The 25,084-nt window shown below is 38.6% G+C and overlaps 1 protein-coding gene across 1 annotated transcript in view; it reads left to right on the top strand.

Moving 5' to 3' along the window:
* Positions 1 to 25,084, top strand: part of DSCAM (DS cell adhesion molecule) — a gene marked incomplete at its 5' end in the record, with an annotated part of 740,232 nt that overhangs the window by 434,480 nt on the left and 280,668 nt on the right. Inside the window, 2 exons of the mRNA XM_065875917.1 lie at positions 1,877 to 2,173; positions 2,930 to 3,205. Of these exons, the coding sequence (XP_065731989.1) occupies positions 1,877 to 2,173; positions 2,930 to 3,205 (573 nt within the window). The remainder of the gene's footprint in view (positions 1 to 1,876; positions 2,174 to 2,929; positions 3,206 to 25,084) is intronic.

Below are 25,084 nucleotides of genomic sequence, written 5' to 3'. Positions count from 1 at the left end.
AAAAAAAAGTGTCACTATGTTGATTTATAGTGCCTGCGGCTGGTAGACCCACTGGTAACTTTTCCTTCTTTTGACTTTAATACATTTTTCTCTCTTTCTTTTCTTTAAAGGAAGCGCATATATATATACGTATATATATATATATATATATATACATATATATATATACGGTATGTAAAGAAACATGTATTTGTGATTACTACCATATAACATGAGGCAGATAATCAATAAATGTAATAGAAAAATAATGGAATATGAAAATTTGATCTTTGTCAAAAATAATGGAAATTGCTATGGAAACTTTCCTTAAGATTAAGCTCCTTGTTTGCCTGGGACAGTCTTGAGTTGTGCCTGTTCTCCTGGTATCTGTTTGTTGCTTTTTTTTTTTTTTTTTTTTTTTTTGCGGGACGCGGGCCTCTCACTGTTGTGGCCTCTCCCGTTGCGGAGCACAGGCTCCGGACGCGCAGGCTCAACGGCCATGGCTCACGGGCCCAGCCACTCCACGGCATGTGGGATCCTCCCGGACGGGGGCATGAACCTGCATCCCCTGCATCGGCAGGCGGGCTCTCAACCACTGCACCACCAGGGAAGCCCTCCTGGTATCTGCTTTATTCTCAAAAGTATTCCAGGTTAGATGATAAATTAATGGCCACCCTACTTAAGATACTTATGGAATCTAAAATATGACATAAATGAACTTATCTGTGAAACAGAAACAGACTCACAGACTTAGAGAACAGACTTGTGGTTACCAAGGGGGAGGGGGTGTGGGGAGGATGTATTGGGAGTTTGGGGTTAGCAGATGCCCACTATTATATAGAGAATGGATAAACAGTACGGTCCTACTATAGAGCACAGGGAACTGTATTCAGTATCTTGTGATAAACCATAAAATAATATGAAAATGAACCTATCTATGTGTGTAACTGAATAACTTTGCCTACAGCAGAAATTAACACATTTTAACTCAACTATACTTCAATGAAATAAATTTTAAAAGAAAGAAAGAAAGAAAAGATGCTTATGGAGATATTTAATAATACTGAAAGGGTCAAATTTGTTTAGCTTCTACCATTATCAAGGCCTTCATGAAAATTCACATGCAGTTATATGTCATTCAAACTATAAAACATGATTTCTTAGGAGAAAATTATAAAGATGAGATAATCAATCTCTTAGTTCCTTTTTCCTGTAAACAATTTCCCAGTTGAGGGACTTCCCTGGTGGTCCAGTGGTAAAGAATCCGCCTTCCAATGCAGCAGGACGTGGGTTCGATCCCTGGTCGGGGAACTAAGATCCCACATGCCGCGGGGAAACTAAGCCCATGTGCCACAACTACTGAGCCTGCGTGCCACAACTAGAGAGAAGCCCGCACACTGCAGTGAAAGATCCTGCGTGCTGCAACTAAGACCCGAAGCAGCCAAAACATAAATAAATTTCAAAAAATAAATAAAAAACGATTCCTCACTTGAGCAATCCCTAATTAACTTGGGGGAAGTAGAAAGCTAAAGCGACCATTGGAAGTGTGTGGGTTTCCTCTATGTTTATAACTTTGGGTGGGGATATACCAGTTTTGAATTATAAACTTCTTGGGAGATGACATTTTTTACCATGAACTTCTGAGTTGTATTATCATTCTTGTTATGACTTCATCAAGAAATATATAAGAAAATTATTAAAGCTTGCTAATGCTGTGTTTACTTATTTGGAAAATGAAATTTTGTCCTGATTGGAACTTAGCTTTATCAATAAAATCAGACTTTTGAGTCATGTCTGAGAAGCAGTACGTGCACATCCTAATCATTAAATAGAAGTACTCAGAAGTTGTTTAATTATTTGTATGTGCCACTTCCTTCCGTGATTTGTCTTCCTGCAGATGGAACTCCCAAAATTATTTCTGCCTTTAGTGAAAAAGTGGTGAGTCCAGCAGAGCCTGTCTCCCTCATGTGCAACGTGAAGGGAACACCATTGCCCACGATCACGTGGACCCTGGACGATGACCCCATCCTCAAGGGCGGCAGTCACCGCATCAGCCAGATGATCACCTCCGAGGGCAACGTGGTCAGCTACCTGAACATCTCCAGCTCTCAGGTCCGGGACGGGGGAGTCTACCGCTGCACTGCCAACAACTCGGCGGGAGTCGTCCTGTACCAGGCTCGAATAAACGTAAGAGGTGCTTGTCAAATCAGCTCCTCAAAAAACACACATAACTCATTGTAGTGGAGAAGAAAGTCTCTGCATGCACCGAGCTGAGTCTTGGAATGCCAAAAACGGATTAACTGTCGCTTCCCATTTCCTACCCTCTGCTTCCTACTCAGGAATGGCAGTGATTGGGTTACTGTTGGAGATGGCATTTTGGTTTCTTTAGTCAGCGTGTTCTCTTGTTTTATTCTTAGACTTGTCCACTGGAGCTTTCCTTTCCTGGTATATGCTGTGCTTGCATGCTCTTTCCTTCCTCCTCTTCCATTCTGCTATGTCCATGGTAACCCTTCACGTACCTGGTATTTAACTGACATTCACAGTGCAACATGGCATAACCTCCATCTTCATAACCTAGTGTACAGAGAGAGTTAAACAACTGAATGGCTACCAGAGTTTTCACCAAAAGAGCATGACTGTTCAGTGCAGCTAGTTACCTTTTATTGATTAAATTGCCTTTTGTCCTATAATTCAAAACGTCTTAACAGAAGTAGTTGATAATTAAAGTATTTAACACTCACTCAATTCATTTGAAAGTAACAAAATTAAAAGGAAAAAAAATAAACCTTCTTGGTAGAAAATGCCAAATGCAGAAAAAAATGTGCTTAACTGAAACAGATGTCCTTACATGAAACTAATCTACATTTTTAACTCAAGGAAAAGTGTACCCATTTCCACACATAAGAGGTACCCTTAAATTATTTTCAAGAGTTTCTCTGTGTCTCTCCAGGGCCTGCAAGCATTCGACCGATGAAAAATATCACAGCAATAGCAGGACGGGACACATACATTCACTGTCGCGTGATTGGCTATCCGTATTACTCCATCAAATGGTACAAAAACTCTAATCTGCTTCCTTTTAACCACCGCCAAGTGGCATTTGAGAACAATGGCACGCTGAAACTCTCGGATGTGCAAAAGGAAGTTGACGAGGGGGAGTACACCTGCAACGTGCTAGTTCAACCCCAGCTCTCCACCAGCCAGAGCGTCCACGTGACGGTCAAAGGTAAGGCTGTCCCTCGGTCCCCACACAGCTCACCATGACTAAGCTCAACTGTTTCACCAGACCAACCATTAGGAGTGGGGCAATCTCAAAATCTGCATATTCAGAATAGGACAGTTGCAAAGACTGAAGAATGATAAGGTCCATTGGATGTTCTAATCTTTTTACCACTACATCTTCACCAGAGTGATGGTTGATGTAGTCTTCTTTTCACATGAACTTTTGGCTTGGTTTTCCAGGAGATTTGTGTTTTTATAAAATCATAGAAAAAAGAAACATATCATTGACTTGGTTATCTAGTTGTCTGACAGATTGTTTTAAAACACATAGCTTTGTTTTCCTAAAACCTCCTAAAAGTGAGTTCTTTTAGAAGACAACTAGAAGAGATTTTCTATAATGGATGAGGACTTCAAACAAAATAGATGAGCAGGTCAAAGCAACAACATAGGAATGCTATGTTTAAAGGACTCCACAGAAAATTTTCCTGCCTTTTAAATTATTCTTGACACATGACATCATGACGTAGACTGTCATGGACTCAACTGTCAAGACGAGTTTTGTAGATCATGCAGCTCAATCCCAATCTCCTTGTCAGTAAAGACCGGTAAGTGACAAGGCTCCCCCAGGGACATACAGCTTTGTAGTGTGGCAGACCCTTAGGGGAACCCATTTCTTCCATTTCCCAATCCAGTTTCCTCAAGTGAACCTAAAATGAAAATTTTCAGTTATGTAAATATTTGCAGGAAACAGGTCATGGAAATAGCTCTAATGCACCAAGTAATACCAAAAATATGTGGAAACAGCCTCCTGCCCTGCTAAGCTGCCTGCCTGAGCTACACGGTTATCTCCCTAGCTACCAGTAATTGTCTTTTAATGTCCTGGTTACAAAGCTGCATAGGTTTTCCGTGATCTTCCTCAACCATCTTTTCTCACAAATCCTGTTAGTTTACCTGTTTAGGGACACCTATAAATACACACACACACACACACACACGCACACGCACACACACACAATGTATTGTATTATGTAGTATACGTTAGGTAACATGTATTATGTATTACATATTACATACACCTGCATATAACTTTGAATTTTTTTAATAACCACATATCTTAAGAATTTTCTCAAATCGTTAGAAATTCTTAGTGAGCCAGATTGGTCATAGCTGCATAAAACTTCATTTTGTGATTGTATTTATTTCTTTAACTATGATGGATGGAATATCTACGCTATGCCCGGTAGGTCAATACCTCAGAAAATAAGTTCTACTTGATGACAAAGAATTTTCCCTAAAAGAAAGCAACCCCAGGGATAAAAAGAAGCCAAGCAAAGACCATCAGTAGGGAGGGTGGGAGTGGGCACCAGATGGAAGGAGGCTGTCAGGTGTGGCAATCAGATCAGAGAGGCAGAAAGCAGAATGCCCTCCAGATGCAAAATGATATTAAAACCAAAGAGATCTATAAAACTTACAACAGCCAAATGATCAGAGATAGAGATGTGCCCGGCAGTCTCTAATGATAGCCTTCCAGATGACAGATTAGATGTCTCCATGGACCCTACCATATGAGAATATCACGCACTAAGAAAAATTTGATTAGAAATACTTTAAACAATGGGTTTACCAAGAAGCTGGGAATACAAAACTTGCTAAAGAAATCTATATTCCACTGCTGTGCATTCATTGTAAGTTAATTTTTTGTGCACATGCCTGGGCCGAGGAGAGAGTATATACTTTTTGTTAATCGTTGCTTCAAAACATGCTTTCTTTTGTTTTAAGGAGCAATGTCTAAACTAAATATAAATACAGTTGGCTATTAATACTACAGTATATTCCACCTTATATAAATACTACAGTATATTCCACCTTATATAAAGATAAAATTTATTGAATTTTATCTTTTGGGGTAGACAAATGAAACTGAATATACTGCAGGCTGAGTGGATAGGGTTAAGCCTGCTTAAACCTGTGTAGGGCTTCCCAGGTGAAAAATAATAAATTCTGGACTCCTATATGTCAACCTAGGGCATACGTTTTGGAGGGAGTCATATTCACGTGCATTGCACTCTAGCAAAGATATTTAGAGTAATTCGATTTAAGATACCACTAGCATTTCTTGCTTAAAATGACATCTAACTGTCAACATACAGTAACAGTTATACACCATTAACGATCTTAGCCTTTCCTCAGATGTCAGTAGAAAGTCGTAACCATATTAACTTCCGAGCATTTAAATTTGAATTTTAAAATGTTTTGAAACGAAATATGTAAATTAAATCACACTCCAGTGGTCAGGTTTGTAGCCCATCAAAGCTTTTAAAAAATTAATAACCTTTACTATTTTCAATTATAGTAAGAATTATGATAAGGGAGAGATAAGACATCAACTGAATTACAGGAAAAGACTGAAATTTTTGACTCTCCCTGTGGAGCAGGATTGGAAGACAGTCTTCCTTATTTTATTTATATATATTCAGCTCCATTACCTTTGCGGTTAGACTACACAGTGAATACTGTATTCAGATCATTTTAGAAGAGCAAATATAATACCTCAAAAGTTGGCTTCATTTGGAAGTGAGCCCACTTGTTTCCATTAATAATGCTGCAAACTGTAAAACTAAACCATTTTTATCTTGTTTCCAGGAGGTTTTTCTTTAACACTAGAGTGGTGTGTGTGTGTGTGTATGTGTGCGTGTGTGCGTGCGTGTGTGTGTGTGTGTATGTAGATGACATTTGGAAACAATACTATTTTTCAGTCATGTCTTGTTTGCTTCTTTATTCCCCCTTCACTTATTTTGTATCATATGACTTGGGAAATTTAAAAAAAATCAAAGATTGATATAAATAACATTTTGATCATTAGTAGTGCCTGAAACTTAAGAAGTTCTAAACTATATTAGCGAGAAGTGCAATTTTGCTTCCTTCAAACATGTATGGAGAAATGAATGTCAAAATCCCTTTTTTCACTTCATTTCAATTTAACAAGCAGTGTTACATTTAACACAATTCAGAGCTCTTCCTGCCTTATTTTAGGTGCCACATTGAACTTGAACAGTGCCCAGTTGAATCTTCTAATTGCTAGGGACCAACACAGCCAGGAAAATTAATTGGCTGCTAGATAAAAATGTCACCTTCTATTTGTATTTATATAAAACTTTGTCATTTACAAAACACTTTCATAATTGTAATCTTAATTAATACACACAGTGAGTCTGTAATGTAGATAAAGCATCACCAGAGAAACAGAATAAGAGAGAGCAGGAGACCTGCTCAGGGTTGTCCAGTAATAGATTCAGGGCTCAAATACACATCTTTGCTTTCCAGTACCACCCCACAGTGTGTTTTTGAAAAGTAATTCACATTGCAGTGGGAAGCCAGGATTGAAGTGAGGAGAAATTAACTCAAAGTACCTGGGAAGAAAGCTGTTTAAAAAATCAAGAAAGGAGATTATCTTAGAAGAAAGGGTATGAGCTATTGAGTGCCTAATGTAAGAGAGAGGGAGAATTAGTTAAATTGAAAAGAGGAGAAGGAAGGAATGGATTTGGTGAGTGAGCATGGGTAAGAACCAGAGGACTCCAGAAGTTCTAGTCTGGATGATGGAAAGTCCAAGAGTGAGAACCTAAAATATCTTATGAACGGTAGGCTTAGTATCATGTGTCTGTGGACCACCATTCTGGATTCAGACCAGCGGAACTTTGATATAAGAATTTGGGGAGTGGACTGAAATTAGTAGAGAGCAATGGTTGAAACTGTAACTTGGCAAGTGTGCCTAAGAAGCATCAAGCTTTTGGAATTGTATTTTATGAGTTTTTTTAAATTAACGTTTGCCAGCTTGTTGTATTTTTTAGATTCCACGTATAAGTGATATCATACAGTATTCGTCTTTCTCTGTCTGACTTACTTCACTTAGCGTAATGCCATCCAAGTCTATCCGTGCTGCTGCAAATGGCAAGGGGTCATTCTTTTTATGGCCGAGTAGTATTCCATTGTGTATATAGATAGATAGATAGATAGATAGATAGATAGATAGATAGATAGATAGGTAGATATCACATCTGCCTTATCCATTCATCTGCTGATGGACACTTAGGTTGCTTCCTTGTCTTGACGATTGTAAATAGCACTGTGAACATTGGGGTGCATATATCTGTTTGAATTAGTGTTTTTGTTTTTTTCAGATATATACCTAGGAGTGGAATTGCTGGGTCATATGGTGGTTCTATTTTTAGTTTTTTGAGAAAAATACTACAATAAACTAGTGAGTAAAATAAAAAATAAGCAGACTCACAGATATAGAGAACAAACCAGTGTTTACCAGTGGGGAGAGGGGAGTGGGGAGGGGCAATATAGGAGTAGGGGATTTTTCAAAAAGATTATTATGGGATTATATGAAATCATGTGTGTGAAACTTTTGAAAATTATAAAGCATTATCAAATTTAAAGAATCTTTTAGTCGATAAAAAAGTTAAAAAAATTTATATTTGTCAATACTGAGGTGAGATGGTGATGCTGGAAAGGAAATAAAAGCAGTGACAAAATTCACACTTTCATATTTCATTTCATTTTCTAAATGTAACACTTCCCAGTTCTAATTCAAGACAGGTTTTTATCGTTTCCTGCTTCAAACTGATGGAAGAGTTAGGTGTCGTTGACAACATTTCCGACTCATGGTCATGACCCTTTGTGTTCTGCAGCCTAACTGACACACTCTTCTGTACCATCCGGCAGAAAGATCCTGCTCTCACTGCAGCTTTTGATCATAGGGTGCATCTCACCTCGTCTGTCATCCTAGCGGCCTCACAGAGCTACTGTTGGTGCAGTTGGGGAAATGAGCACCCTGTTAAAAATGGTGCTGAGAAGGCGTCTGCTTTCCTCCACCTCTCAGTGAGTGGCCAGGAACGTAGTCTTCTAATGACATCATCCTTCAAGGGCTCCTGACAAGCTAATGTCACTTGGCCCAGGCAGAGCTGCAGCTCTGTGCCCGGAAACAACCTTGGCAAGTGTCACCCACTCCCAGTTTGTGACTGACGTTTGCTCATTTGCTCTTCCAGCCAGAGCACCATCAACCTCCACCAGGTTCCAAACCCAACTCTGTCAGGGATGAAGAGTCTTCTTCTCTTTATCACTTTCACTTTCTTCCACTCTCCTTTCTCCAGCTACTGGAATCATTTATAATACTGTTCATAGAAAACATAACATTTTGAGGTTATTTTTCTCTTTTAGGTGCCTCATTAAAGTTGAGCAATGTTTAATTTAAGGTCCTATTTGCTAGGGTCTTGTGTGACCATAAATTTTAGTCATTTGCAAAATTCTTGTATTGATTTTCAGCAACTACTTAGAGAGTATACAGTTTCTATTGTGAGTAATATGGGAGAAAATAAAGCTGGTGGGGGAACATAAAGGCAATACATTAAATGTGTAACACTTCCGTGGTAATTTATGACTTCAAATGGAAATTTAAGTTCTCTTTGTTAATGTAATATCCTCATGTGGAAAAAGAAGGCTGATTATGTGGGGATTTTTCACCATCCCTCCTTTGTAAACTACCAAAGACGTACTCATGTTTAAATGTGTTTAAATGACTGTAGTTTCTCACCTGACCTGAGGAGAGGTGCTCTCACACTTCCACAGAAGAGAAGTTCTGTGGTTAGGATGTCAAGACTGAGTTCCAAACTCAGCTGGAGCACTTGCCTTCAAACAGATTTGTCCTGGAGATAGGTTGCTTTGTTATTTTTCTTCCAATCTGGAAAATGAAGCTGGTACATTTCTTTTTTTTTTTAACCTGTTTCTTGTTACATTTTAATTATTTTTTATTTTTTAAATTAATTTCTGTTGGAGTGTAGTTGCTTTACAGTGTTGTGTTAGTTTCTGCTGTACAGCAAAGTGAATCAGCTATGCATATACATATATCCTTTCTGTTTTGGATTTCCTTCCCATTTAGGTCACCATGGTACATTGAGTAGAGTCGCTCATTAGTTATCTATTTTATACATAGTATCAGTATTGTATATATGTCAATCCCAACCTCCCAATTCCTCCCACCACCCCCCTTCCCCGTTGGTATCCATACATCTGTTCTCTATGTCTGTATTTCTGTTTTGCAAATAAGAGAGGGTATGGAGAAAAGGGAACCCTCACGCACTGTTGGTGGATATGTAAATTGATACGGCCACGATGGAGAACAGTATGGAGGTTCCTTAAAAAACTAAAAATAGAACCACCGTATGACCCAGCAATCCCACTACTGGTACCTTTCTTTAAGGAAACACTATATTAATTTTTTTTTTTTTTACAAATAACATCTCAAATTGGTTTACTCTAAGTAGACAAAAAGAAAAAGAACATGTATTTGATTTGCTATGAAGTCAAAGAATGCAAATTTTTATTCAGTTAAAATTAAAATTGTGGGAGAAATAAGGTTTTGCAATAATTGTTATGCATGTTAGACACAGGGACTCCAAGAAGGAGAGAATGAAGTAGAGATGAGAAAGGAAGAAAACATGACAAGAAGTTTACTCACACTTTCACTGCCTGACCCACAGTCAATCTCTCTGGATACACACACAGTTGTATGTGCACATAAACACACGCAGGGAAAAAAATTCCTTTGGTAGTGCCAAAGTGATAATGCCCTGATAATATTTTAATCAGAAAAATTTAAACTCATTAAATATGGACTAGTACAAACACAAGTAATTGTCAAAATATATGTTCAACAGAATTTGTAGTTTATGTACATGCAATATATAACAAATACTTATTACATTTATTTATAAATATAAAGATATTACATTCACACATAAAGTATTCGTATGTGTTGAAATCATGTGTAAATATTTATGTGTGTTATATTCAAATGTAGATGGACTTAAGTATATATAAAATATGCCTACATATGTGTAAACAGATGACACAAGGATAGAACCTTAGGGATATAAATAAACTTGGGGTTCATCTAGACCAGCATCCCATGTGATACTCAACCTGCTCTTCGACTGTACTCAGATTTTTCCAGACTGTCTGCACGGGGTCTCTGCAGTGCCCCCAATGAGCTCTAAGCCATTTCTGATTCTGCTTGGCCATGATGATCAGACATTTCTTCCTCCTGTTGAATACAAATCTGTCTTCTCTAATTCTTCCTCTTCTTTCTGGTCCCATTGTTTCCTCTGGGGCAGCTCAGAGGAACTCTCCCCCTTCCCCATAGAAACTACCCAATGTGGGCAACGATGAGCCACTGCCTTCCTGACTCACCATCTTTAACATCCTCATTCGTTCAACTGTCTTGTGTACAACAAAGCTCAGAAACTGGTTTCCTTTGTAAGGACACATGGATGTGTCCATCTGCTCTCAGAGAAACAAGCCTTCTAGGAATTGTCTAATGTCTTAAAGAGGGAAAAGAGAATATCACCTCGATCCTGAAGATAAGGCTTCTTTGTTACAACCCAAGTCCCCACTGTTGAGACGTTCCTTTGGGCTCAAGAGCAAAAACCCAGGTGCTGATTGGTCAGATGGGAATTTTGTTCTGTTTTGTCAATATTTGGTTTATACCACACCTTTATCATCAGTTCATACAAATTCCCTATTTTGCTTTATCTTTTGTTTTAAACCATTCACCAATTCTGGTATTGTTCTTCCCTATTTCCATGCCACATATTTATGTTTACTTAATATATTTATCTTTTTAAAAACTTTTTATTTTATATTATAGTATAGCTGATGAACAATGTTGTGATAATTTCAGGTGCACAGCAAAGAGACTCATCCATACATACACATGTATCCATTCTCCCCCAGACTCCTGTCCCATCCAGGCTGCCACATAACATTGAGCAGAGTTCCCTGTGCTGTACAGTAGTAGGTCCTTGTTGGTTATCCATTTTAAATACAGCAGTACATGTCGATTCCAAACTCCATAACTATCCCTTCCCCCTATCCTTCCCCCCAGTAACCATAAGTTTCCTCTCTAAATCTGTATGTTTCTGTTTTGTAAATAAGTTCATTTGTATCATTTCTTTGTAGATTCCACATATAAGGGATATCACATGGTATTTCTCTTTCTCTGTATGACTAAAATTAGAGCTACCACATGACCCTGCAATCCCCCTCCTGGCCATATGTCTGGAGAAAGACAGAGTCCAAAAGGACACATGCACCACAGTGTTCATTGCAGCAATGTTTACAATAGCCAGGACATGGAAGCAACCTAAATGTCCATGGACAGAAGAATGGATATAGAAGATGTGGTGCATATATTTATCTTAAATACGCTTTCTATGCCCTTATTAAGATAAAGATAAAGCCATAAAAGTAAACACTTAGGTTGTCTCCTAGATCTTTGACTCTATATATGATGCTACAATGAATATCCTTGTAGATGTGCCTATATGTAATACTAAGTATAGGATAGGAAATAGAATTGTTACATCATAGAATTTAATTTCACTAATGACTGAATAGCACTCTCCAAAATTCCTATGCTAGTTTATGCCGCCACCAGCCATGTGTAGAAGGTCACAGTTCCCTATATCTTTGCCAATAATTAATATTATCTGCCCTTCTAATTTTTGCAATATAATGGATGTAATGTTTATTTTAATTTCTTCCATCACTACTGAGGTTGAGCATCTCTTTATATTCTTTTTAGGTATTTGGGTGTCCCATCTATGAATTTCCTTTACCCATTTTGCCATCAGTCTTCCTGCTATTTCTTCCTGCTTTGCTATAGTTCTTTAATGTAAATATGAATCTCTTGTTACTTATAAATAGTTGTGAGTATATTTTCCAAGGTCTCTTGACTCTATCTTTGATTGTCTTCATTGGGATCTGGTTTAGAAGACTCTGGGCTCATGGAAGATCCATGCCTACATTTTTTTTTTTTCTATATTTGCTCTATGTTTACATTCCACTGTCCACATTTAGGTCTTCAGTCCACATTGAGGATTGGGGATATAGTAGAGGTGGGTGTCCAATTTTTTCTTTATTGACCGAGTCAGTATTCCTAATATCATTTATTAAATAACCCATGCTTTCCACTCTTCTACATATATCAAGATATGGTGGTGTGGACAGAGGTCATTTTCGTTCTGTGAAATGTATTGAAACTTTCTTTATGGATTTTTCATATATTAATAAATGTCTGTTTTTTCATATATTTGTTGGGCATAGGTTTGTATGTGTTAGATTAAATTTAATAATTGTGTTATATCTCATCTCTAGCTTTGCCAATTTTTTTTATTCCTTTCATTGACCAGTGATCAAAGTGGATGTTAATATTACCAAATGTAATTGATTTATCTATCTTCTGCTATAATCTCTGGTAATGTTTTGTCTTATATTATCTATTATATGATTGATAATTACTCTTCTTTCCTTCTTTGTGCCTGGTAGATCTTTTCCCATTTCTTCAACTCCTGCTTTTATGTAGCTTTTTATTCTGTGATGTTGCTTGAACCCAGTTTTTAATCCAGTGTGTGTGTCTGTGTGTGTGTGTGTGTGTGACTTTTGATGCATGTTTAACACATATATGTTTATTTGAATTGATTTTATATCAAAAGTTGTTTTAGTCAGATTATTTTATATTTTCCGTTTACTCTCTACTTCTTGTTCTCTCTCTTCACTTGGCACTGAACAGAATCACTCAAGTATTGATAATTAGGTTTACAAAAAGATCTGTTGATACTAAGTGCTCATAAATATGCTGCAATCATATCTCCAACCGCATAAACGTCCCTGTACTAACTGTTCAATTCAGTGAAAGAATTTGTTAATTTCTTCAAGAAAGAGCCAGTTGCTTATGATGTGTATTAATCTGGGTGTGGCAATAAAATACCTTGGTTTTGCAGACCTGAATCTTCCAGGTTGTCCACAAGTGATAAAAATGCTTGGAAGATTTCACTCTGTACCTTCCTTTCAAAGAATCAGAACACGTCTGCGCTGAAAGCCATCTTGTCTGAGTCTTATCAAGAGGAATTAGAGACCCCGAAAATTGAGGAGACTCATGGAGGGACACACAGTTGGCTGAAAGTGTAGAGAGGGGTCTGTATAATTAGTTTTGCATAGATCTATGCTGATGTGAATACTGGGTGGATGGAATATAGAGGGACATATCTTTCATTGGTGTATATTCATGCATTTAACAGTATCCCTCCTTCATTATATCACTAATTCAATGCCTGAAATTTGCCAAAATAATTTCACTGACTTACAGCTTTGTTGAAATATCATAGTTACATTTTTATATCCTTGTCTTCTCTATGACGTATTTCATAAAAAAGAATACAGCCACCTGAAGTCAGTTACAGTTAATAACCAAGCTTTTAAAGAAGGATGACCTTTTCTAAGCCAAGGTCATGAAGAATATTTCTCAAGTAAATACCTTGCTATTACTAGCAATTCTTGTAAAGAAGCTAATTGGGAAAAGAAAGTAAGCTTTAAAATGAATGCCAGCGATTTTGTGAATTTTGGCTGTCCTTGTCATTTAGCCTGGCCGACATCACCTCTAGTTTGAGTCCCATGGCTTTGCCTGCACTAATAGTCCATAGAAATAAAAATAAAATAAGTGCAACCCATCTGGAAGAGTCTTTTCTCCACCTGGGTTAGTACAACATGAGAGCTATGTTTCATTTTCTTGATGCCATTATGATTCAAATGGCTTTTCTTTAAATATTAGACATGCAAGTTAGTTTAGGTTAAATCAGAAAACTACTCAGTTTTATTACCAAATCTCTATGTAACCATGTTATTGACCCCAACCAGGAGAAAAGTAACCTGCCTATCTATCTCCTCAGTCCAAGGTGAATCTTATTGTTAAATACAGAAATTCTCATGAATTCTGCAGGTGTTCACCAGTTTTAAATGTTAAAGAAACTATTTATTTCAACATATGGTTATGGCTATCAAATGCCTTCCATGAAAATCCTTGAAGAAATGTCTTATATGGTTAAAAACTAGAATCCCCTGAAAAAAACACCCAATTCCTACCCCTATATCCCACTACAGGCATCTATATAGGTGGTCCATTTTTCCTGAGAGTGCCTTGGAAGAAGATGCTGTCATGTTTCTCATGGCTCGTTTTAATGTTTTATTTCCGAAAATTTCAAGCAGTTTGTCTTCTCTTTATATCTAATATGTGTCTTTCCAGCTGATGAAAACAACAGTTCCTGTTTCTCTTTATTATAATTCTACATTATGCCTTAAGGATTTTTTTTTCTTCCTAAAATGTTTTAAGTGTATTTTCTCCCATGGACTTAATTGGTATTTTAAAACATTTTAAAAGTTTCTCTTACCTTTATACTTATGTTGTCATATTTATGGCTCCGTAGTTCTTCTCATAATCTGGTCGTCCAAAATAGGCATCCTACGTAAGAACGACCTTGTTTAAAAATCTTAGTAGGAGAGTTAGCTACACTCATCTCTGATTTATTCCGAAGTTACACTATTCTTATGTCAACTGTGCTATTCTGTTGGGTTGTATTTAGCTTATGAACCCTACCTATGCTTTTGGCTTCATCTACTGGGAACCCATTATCCAGTGCATGCAGTATGTGTACGTGCTTGGGTATTTGTGTGTGTGTGTGTGTGTGTGTGTGTGTGTGTGTGTGTGTGTGTGTGTGATTAATGTTTGCCAGGTTTTCTTGTGTTTTTAAGTTGAGCCTTCTGGAATTTCTTGGGTTCTAATTCAGATATTGGCATTGAATTCTTCCTCAGTTTTGTACTCTTGGATATACACTTACTGAACTTGTGAATATGCACAGCCCCATGTTAAAGGTAAAGATGGAAGTTCCATGCTGAGCACTGGCTGAGCTTAGGACAGGTAAATGAGTAAAACAAACAAGTGAATAAACAGATACAGACTTTTTGAAGGTAATGAGCAGCATTCTTTTTTTAATTTTTATTTTATTTATTTATTTTTTTTTGCGGTACACGGGCCTCTCACTGCTGTGGCCTCTCCCATTGCAGAGCACAGGCTCCGGATATGCAGGCTCAGCGGCCATGGCTCACAGGCCCTGCCGCTCCGCGGCATGTGGGATCTTCCCAGACTGGGGCACGAACCCGTGTCCCCTGCATCGGCAGGTGGACTCTCAACCACTGCGCCACCAGGGAAGCCCGAGCAGCATTCTTAAAATTAACTTTTCAAACTATTTTTTCCCTTGCTTCTGTCATCCCTTTTTTGTTCTGCAGGAGAATAGGAGAATACTGATAATCACATACAGAGGGGTCTTACTAAAAGAGAACCCAGCACACATGATAATTCTCCCCTGGTCACAGTCCAAAATGAATAAAAGCAACATGGATGGATGGATGGATGGATGGATGGATGGATGCAGTATACAGAGACAGTATGACAAACAGACCTGGTTTTGTTATGAATAGTAGATCAAATTTTTTTTTTATTTTTGATGAGGCAAACTGCTGCAGGTTGTATTCTCCCGGGAGCAGCCTCTGAGATGGAGTTTGGTGTGCAGGATGTTTACCAGGGAGTGTCCTTACCATCAACACGTGTGGAAGAAGGGAAAGGGGGAGGGACTGGGCACAGGGAGAAGATGTGCCAGCCCATGACAGCCTCATCTGACTCTGCAGGGGTCTCTGGAGTGTTCCTTCAGAGTTGTCCTGAGTTGGGGCAAAATTGCCCTCTTCGGTCACTCATTGGAAGGGCCTGCACTCGGGTGAGGAAATCTCTGCAGCTGAACCTACCTCTGAAGCAGCTGATGACTGAAGGGTGCCCCCTGAGGTCACTCGCAGAATCTGGGGCTCATGTCCTTGAAGGAACCTGGGCCACGTGTCTTCACGTACATCAAATCCTACCACTTATGCAGATGTTACATAGCTATCGATGTGCATCTTAAATACCTTTTCCTAAAAATAATAATTTTCATTAAATTGCTCCCACTTTCTCTAATAACGCTAGTCCAATATTTCAGATAGGAGATGAAAACTGTCACAGTGTAGGGCAGTAGCATCATTAGACTAGATGTTTTGTTACCAAAACAATTTTTAACTCAAAGAATCTCTTTGATTCCTATGATTTCTTTAGTTTATTCAGGCCATATCGGTGCATCTACTGTTAATGAAATCAAATAATAATAGGATGGTCCCCGCCAACACAGGGCTGGGGTCAGTGGAAGGACCTATAGACAACTATAATACATGAGAGGAGGTAGCAAGTCTTGAGGGAAGTGGCACAGGGTGAGAAAAAAATCATTTCAACTAGTGATGGGAGTAGAGTGGGCAGACAAATAAGAAAGTCACTGATTTCAACACAATGCCATCAAAGAAATATATGGGAGGTGTTTTGGAAGTAGAGAAGATGGACATCTAGCTAGTTCTGGGCATAAACTCTGGAGTCAAAAAAAAAGGTTTCCAAGAGAAACTGAGTTGAGTCTCAAAGGGATTTACAGCCTGAAAAAATCTCCAAAGCAGGTAACAGCTGAGCTGAGTTTTCACACTTTAAGCTGGTAGGGGTGAGAATGGGCACTGCTGGGGCGGGGGACAGAAAGAGGGACAGGGTGCAGCCCTTGACATTCAGAGTCAATGTGGCTGAACCAAAGGACACTTACTGTAGGCAAATGGTGTGAGTCGGCACAGAGACAGATCAGATCTCGTAGAGTTCGGTGCCTCCTGCGCCATCCTAAAGGCAGCGAAGTGATAGAAGCAGAGGGAGATACAAAGTGTTTTAGGAAAACTAATCTGATTGAGGTCTATGAGGTGGATTATACTTCAGAAAGAAAACAAATGGGAAGACCAATTAGGACACAATTGAAAAGTTTTAATACAAGATGGTGGGAGGTATGCATGTGGCTGATTCACTTTGTTGTACAACAGAAACTAACACAGGATTGTGAAGCAATTATACTCCAATAAAGATCTATTAAAAAAAATAAAGATGATGGAAGAATGCTTGGGGAAAAAAAGAGCCAGATGCAAGAGGAACTGAGAGGTGGAGTAGACAAGACATCACAGCCAGTGAGAGGGGTTGGAGATAAAGAGAAATGTACAGCTAGGAATATTATACGAAATCGTATCGTATCATATCATACTATGTTATATTATAAAAACATTAATGTAATAATATTTTTTATTCTGAGCTTCTTGCAGCTGGGAGATTTTGCTAGAGAATTGAAGGAGAAGCTTAGATTAAGGGAAAACGTGACACGTTTGGTTTGGGATTGGCGATGCTTCTGGGCTATCCAGATGGAGGTCTTAGCGGACAGCTGAACAAGTAGGCAGGAAGCTTGAGAAGGAGTTTTGGATGAAGATGTTGATGAGGCAAACCACTGCCTCACGCTCATAACTGGCAGGGAGGCTGTAGGTGACACCGTCAGGGAAACAGGGGGAGGGAGCCAGGCCAGGGCACTGAGGAACAACGTCTCCATTAGTGAGGGGCACAGAGTCTTCCTCTGAATCGCTGAACTATTTATTTAAAGTTTTCAATCTCCTTCTTACTTTGTGTGAACTTTTCAAGTGGAAGAGGCGCCTACCCTCATTATCCCTTTGCTATGGGATCTATGAACTCTTATAAACCATCTTATAAACCATCTGTCTAGGATTTATAAATACCCATAAGCAAGCAGAGATGGTGACAACATTTATTATTACTGAGAATATATTACTAGTCCATAGTCATATAGAGAGATATATAGATAATTTCTGATCACATTGATCACACAAACATTGTGTAATTCAATTCTAATAATTGAAAAAACGTAGCATCTCATTGGCTGTATTGGACCCTTTGTTGAGTAAAATGAGGACAATATTCTATATGGACAAAATAACATGCATTAGGAAATAATACCAGAATGCAACAGTTTCCACTCACTATAAAACCTGCAACATAACCTGAGAAAAGATGTGTTTTATCACAGGAATATCTGCAGCAGATGGTGTTCTAACAACAGCAGGACCAATGTGAAGCAGGTGCTCACCTTGAGCAAGAACTGGGAAATTTGTGTACATGATTTTGCGTGTTGTTTGTTTCACTTGTAAACAGGCCTTCAAGTCACGGCAGGTGTCTTGAACCTGGGACTTTCTGAAACTGGGGTAAATATGTGTGATTGGTTCCCCTATTGTTTTCTGTCCATGAAGGAGAATGTTTATCACTGAGAATGTAGCCAGAGCTGAGTAATCTCGGAAACTCCAATTTATGTTTCTGCTATGACACCTGTCTTAAAGAGTTCTAAGCCAAACAGGGATTCTTCTCCTTACCTGAGCACGGCTTAAATAATTCACGGGAGTGAATTTCCCTAAATGCACCCAAACCGCCTACTTAAATAACTCAGCCACAGAAATTTAAGTGTGGTCATTTCAATCTCTGGCTAAAGAAAACCTATTTAATTTTTTACGTTTTATATGGTTTGGGTTGTTGAAAATATGCCCAGGATACAGCTCCCTAAGGGAATTTTTAGAGATGGACCCTGAATGCCCGCCGTCCTACCACATGGGAGAGACAATGAGTCACTCCTTCTCTGCCTTTCCCACCCAGCAGCAGCGCCAGAGAGCACCCTGCTAGCTCACTCCCACCTTTTATTTCTGGGTCAGTGTTTGAGTGTCAGTTAATATCAGTTCATATTGAACCCCAAGGGAGCTTAGAGAGCAAGGTCAAGAAGGGCTTGCAGAGAAGCCCACATTTATGTGCACATGCTTAAGCCTCTGTTTATTTAGCACCTGCCGGCTCCCAGCAATGCCCTTCTTACTTGCGCATTGTACCCTCCTGAAGCTCTGGAGGGCTCTGGTCATGCCCTTCTCACTTCAGCAGGTACAGGCCAAGGACCGGCAGCCCAATTCGTGGTGAGCCAGAAGCAGCTCTGGCAGAAGTTGCTCAGCTCAGGGGAACAAGCTGACGCAGTGGTTCAGAGCTGGCACCGGTGGCCGTACCTGAATAAGGAAGGCCAGGTCTTGACTTTATCTCCCCAGCTTGCCCTAACAGCAGGGGGAGGGGTGGCTCAGCGGGTCCACTAGTTAGAAGTCCTGGGCCCCTAGGACATGCGGCATGTAATATGTGTGCACGGAAAATACTTGTCGTTGTGAGAACATGAATGCAAAAAGAGTAAAGAGTGATAGGTATAGAAGTAGGCATATTAGACAATCTTAGAGGGTAAAGGATCTTGGAAATTATACTCTAGGAGCGCTTGGAGGTTTTCAGGCGGGTTTTGCATTTCAGAACACTTTGGTGATGGATATGTGGGAAATGCATTTCAGGGAGAATAAAATAATTATTATTTTGGTACAGGTGAGAGATAAGAGAGGACTCTTGGCAGTGGAAGTCGGAATGCATAGAAAGGTCCTGATTCAAAAGAGATTTAGACCAGGAAATCTTGAGGGATTTAGTGATTTATTAGATGATACGATTGAGAACAAGATAGAAGTATGCATGCCTCTCAGTTTCTAGATTTAGTGCCCAACCACTTGGGAATTGCTTAGTCTGCTCATTCAATCACGTCATAAACTTCATGGGCCCCAAGACTACTCAGGCTGAATAGTAGCCTCACCTTTGTCCTTCCCATCTCACCATCTCATCATTGTTATGTCCTGGATGTATCTCTCTTTGTATTCATAACTTCAGGATTGTCTAATGTGCAAAATGTAGACACGTGTTCATCATCACCTCTTAAAAGGTATTTTCAAAAACTATTATGCAGTTAAGATGTACAAGGCACCCTTTATTCCACTAGTTGTGAGAAGTAAAAAAGATAAACTCTATATATCTCCTGCCTCCTGGGTCACTCTACTTAGGAAACAGCCTTATACATAGATCACTATATTCACATGTCATATATTTTATTATAAAATCTTGAACAACAGGCTCTTGGGGTGGGTGGAGAAAGATTTTAATTGTGTTGTGTGAACAGAATGGAGAACTGTATCACATGGGGCCGTGATCTACAATTCTGTACTCTAAAGCATACTGTAAAGTAGCAGAATTGGACAAAGAACCAATTCTATGGGTAGACAGTCCATTAAGCGATGTGCTCGACCCACAAGTCACACGTGTTCACCAGCCTCACGGTTTTTGAGCCACAGCTTGTATTTGGATGGACAGTACAGAGCCCTGAGCCTACGCAGGTTCTAGGCATCCCTGATGGGCATACGGATTCTAAAATGGGTGTGTAATTGGGACTGAACTCTCAGAGATCAGCCATGGGATTTACATTCCCACAATGGGCAGGATTAGGAGATGCAATTTTTGGAGACTTTATGAAACATGTAAGATGTTATAAAAAGAAAATGCCTTAAAGGATGGGAAGAAAGGGCTTGTTAAACAGAATGGAGAAGAGGAGCTAGAAAGATGAAAATAACCACAGCCTTGACTCAGAATACTTTGGCTTGAGGCAGGCTCCATGAGCAGCCTGATACCGAAAGCTGTCAACCTGAGACTTTTGTATGGAGACTCACGGAGTTAAATTACCAGTGGACGTGAAATGACGAAATGTTGGAATTGATGGAATTATATATGGCAATGGAACTAGAGCCTTATATGTCTCAACATGCATGCAATGTATTTGATCTTCCCAGTGAATTATGGGCCTTGGGACAAAAGGAAAAAAAAAAGAGTTAAGAAGAGGAAAGGTAGAAGGATGCTAAACTGAGCTACTTCTAGGTACCACCTGGGCTCTGGGGCTGGCATGTTACATAAAGCCCTCTCCTGACACTCATGAATTGTGTCACTGTCACCAGTTTACACATGAAGAAATGGAATCTTAGAGTTAAAAAAAAACTGGATCGAGATAACACTGCTAACTATTCAAGACTGGCCAACACACAACTATGTTTGTTTCAATATGTCATACTCCACTCTGGGTGAGGGGGAAAGTAAAACTTGTTTTGTCCCCTGTGAAGAAGAATATACAGTTAGTTAATTTTTGAGGGACAAGACACAGAAATGTATTAGCCTCATTTAATGTTCTTGTTCAGGTTTAGAAAGAATAAGAATCTAAACTAACATCTGACAGTATTCAAGGGCTCTGCACTGCCTCAGAGAAAGGAACCCCCAGCATTATGTAGAATAAAATACACAAGCCTGGTAAGAAGTGACATTTAGCAGATATCTATATACTTTATGAAGGACGGTTACGTGGAAACCTGCCGCAGGTCGTATTCAGAATTTCTGCTCCTGTATTGTTACAAGGTTTTACTGTCAGTAAGATTCAGAGAATTTACCTTAAAAGGTGACATAATGACTCAGACACAATAAGCAATGCACCTCAAACAGGTGATTTGGCTTCACCAAAATCATTACAAGAGTTTTTGAATCACTTGGTTTACTTTTTGCCTCTAATTTTATATCTTATACATGTAAAATATAAGATTCTGGACCCCTTAAAATATTTTTAAGCATTTTGTACAGCAGACTTGTTTTTCGTGGCTGAAACAAGGGAGGCAACACATGTAGTAAGAAGTGACATGACACACAGGTCTTTTAATTTGTGTTAAAAAAATAAAGTGCATCCCAATGTAATGTGGCAGGCAAAATAAGAAGTTACAAACCTGATTTGACATTATTCTGGGAAAGTGACTTTTCCCTCTAACTAAATTCTTCCTTTCATCATGAAAATTTTATTTTAACTATCTTGGATAGTTTCTGTTTATAAATACATTTTAAAATATTTTAAATATTATCTTTTCCCCTGTAATATATTGACAATAACTTATGAGTCAGAGTCTTAATTATGCACTATGATATTGTATTAATTGCAGAAAAGCTGGCTATTATGAACAGTGTGCCCCAGCAAAAAATGTCCCCAGGTGCTGTGTGTGTTGCATTGTATCTACTCTTTATAGTTTATGCTTCGTTTCTCCCCACCTTTACCTTACCAATTGTGGCTTCTTACTGAGCCCTCATCAATATGTCTGAATTCTCAGCATCTGGTTTAGACCAAGAAAGGAGATAATAAGGGTGCCGCAGAAGTTTAAAATACGATGTTCAGAGAGAGGGATTATCCTTTGAGTGACGTGAGTGAGAGTTAGTGCCTGGACTTTCTGACCTTTGTTTTTACTGGTTTGGAACCTTCATTTCCAGCGGTGTCACTTTATACCTAAACGTTTTGAAATTTACTTCTTTAACTATAATTATACTTCTTACAGTTCTATAAACCAGTGAATTACATATATTTTAGAATTATGGAAAGCCTGAATTTTTAAAAATTGATTCACCTGTAGCTACTTCTTGCCTCTGTTCTTCAGAAATAATATGCATATGCCCTTTCTCTGTCCTATAACTTTCTTCTGCTATAAAAAGACACTCTTGTATTTAATAATTGTTAATGGCCTACAGCCCATATTGTTTTCTTATTAAATAGATAGGTCAGAGGTGCTACATCTTATCTTTATTTCTTTTTTTAAAATTAATTTATTTTTATTTCTGGCTGCGATGGGTCTTCGTTGCTGCACATGGGCTTTTCTCTAGTTGCAGCGAGCAGGGGCTACTCTTCCTTGCGGTGCTCAGGCTTCTCATTGTGGTGGCTTCTCTTGTTGCGGAACACGGGCTCTAGGCGCACAGGCTTCAGTAGTTGTGGCTTGTGGGCTCAGTAGTTGTGGCTCACGGGCTCTAGAGCACAGGCTCAGCAGTTGTGGCACACGGGCTTTGTTGCTCCATGGCATGTAGGATCTTCCCGGACCAGGGCTCCAACCTGTGTCCCTGCATTGGCAGGCGGATTGTTAACCACTGAGCCATGAGGGAAACCCTTATTTTTCTTTCTTGATCTGGGGCTCAGAAAGTAAGTCCTTATATATTTCTTCTCCGTATTGTAACTAATAAGGGAAATAGAGTCCTTTCCCTTGCCCACTAATGTTTCGTTTTACCGTTCTGTTTTTTTCCTCATATTAAAGGCTTATGAAATAGAATCAGTGCTAAGAAACCAATTCAGGTTCATGTGAAAGTCTGTGACCCCTGTGCTCATTCACTGCTCACAGAAGCCCCCTTGTTTTACAAATAAGGAAACTGAGGCACGTAGGGGTGCTCATGACTTTAGTTAGTAGCACAGCTGAACTTAAACCCAGGTAGTCTGGCTCCAAAGTCCTTATCCTAGAAAAATGATCTGCAGTTCAGATAAAAAGCACCAAGCCAACAATGGGTGCTTAGGCTTGTCTGAGTAGACTCAAAATTAGGTTTCTGTGTGTAAGTAAACCAAAGAAGAAGAAACATAGTTACTTTTTATTTTTAAAATGTCAACGTATTAAGTGTTAATATGGAGTAAACATTCGTAACACTTGGGGCAAGATTTAGAGAAATACAAGCACTTTTGCTACAACTTGGCACTTTCCCTGCCTAATGACAAACAACTGTGAACAAACACAGTGTAATCTAACTTGATCTATGCAGGGTGTAGGCTGTCAATGTTTATTATGCATAAGAATGTCTTCTTATAGCAGAAAAAAGTTACAGGATAGAGAAAGGGCTCTACTTTTCAAGAACAGAGGCAAGAATTAGCTACAGAGTGATCAGAATTTAAAAAGAAAACAGAAACAAAATTCATACTATCCACATTTCTAAAATATCACTAACTCATTGGTTATAAGCACCAGGTAGAACCTCATCCTGAGATCTTTTTCTCTTAGCGTCAGATCGACTTGTTGCAGACCCAAAGTTCTAACTTTACATTGAGGATCCACAGCAGTTTTGACATTGAATATGCTTGTCTGTACTTTCAGCTATCTGTTTCCTTGCTTGCTTGTTTGTTTGTTTCTCTCATAAAACCTAACATGAGTCACCTGCTTACTAACTCTGACTAATTTGCAACTTTGCTAATGACTAACTTGCAATTCTAACTTCCACCTTCTTTTGAAAGCATACAGGAGTAGTAATAATAATATTAACTTACAGAAAAACCACTGCTACACTTTGTTGACATCCACTGCCTATGACAATGAATGAAAGCTGCACTGGGTACAGATGGTATATCATGTTCATTGCTGTCTGACCAGCACACACAGTGCAGTATTGAGCACATACCAGGTGCTCAGTAAGCACTTCTTGAGTGAATGAATGAATGCATGAATGGTTTCCTTTCAGATGTTTCTCAGCTGGATCCCTTTTGTCTCCCGAGTTGATAATTGAAAGGAGACTACGACTGATTTAAAGAATAAACTTTGCAGACATCCTGCTGTTTAATAACTTCATTTTGTAAAATCACCTAATATAATAACTGGTTTATATTAGGTTATTATTGGCTTAATAATCTATGAATAACTACCCCAAAAGGCTGATAAGAAGAGGATATTGATAACTAGCCCATGACCCCATGACAAATAAGAAGGATGAATAAGAATTTATTAGGGAAATTAAATCAAAAAAGAACATTCCAGACTGAGCTTCACTGTGTCCAAGGCTGGCCAAGCTGAAGACTATATAACCTTATCTTCAGTAGCAACACATCTCCACAACTCAGAAAACTGGCCACAGACCAGTTCATAACTTAAGGTCATGTGCAAGGAATGTGTAAAATTGAAGGGTGCAGAGTAATGATGCAATTATCCTAACACAAATCCTTTAAATTAACATTTGCTATTAGTTGGATGTTAGGTATTAAAAAATGTTAACAATTAAACTGGAATCTCTGCTTCTTCAATAGAGTTAAAGTATTAACAAGATGTGGAATGGATTGAAGAGAGAACAGTAATTGTACTCCTAATATTAGCAAATCAGGAAAGAAATCTCTTGTACACATTATGTTTAAAAGCTTCCAAGAGAAAACCAAACCCAGGTCCCTCTTTAAGAGTATTTACACTGAAAAGTGCAGAATCTGAAATGTTTCCTTTAAAAATGATTATTGAATTTTTAAAAAAATTATCAAAATAAATGTGATTAAGCATATTTGCTGAAGTACAAATTAAGCCATGCTTTTCATTTAGAACAATGAGAAAATTCAAATAACAAAAGAGCACAACT

This window comes from Phocoena phocoena, chromosome 4, assembly GCF_963924675.1.
Source record: "Phocoena phocoena chromosome 4, mPhoPho1.1, whole genome shotgun sequence".
NCBI lineage: Eukaryota > Metazoa > Chordata > Mammalia > Artiodactyla > Phocoenidae > Phocoena > Phocoena phocoena.
Note: the sequence above shows the minus strand (reverse complement) of the source record. Positions and strands in the feature narration are given on the sequence as shown.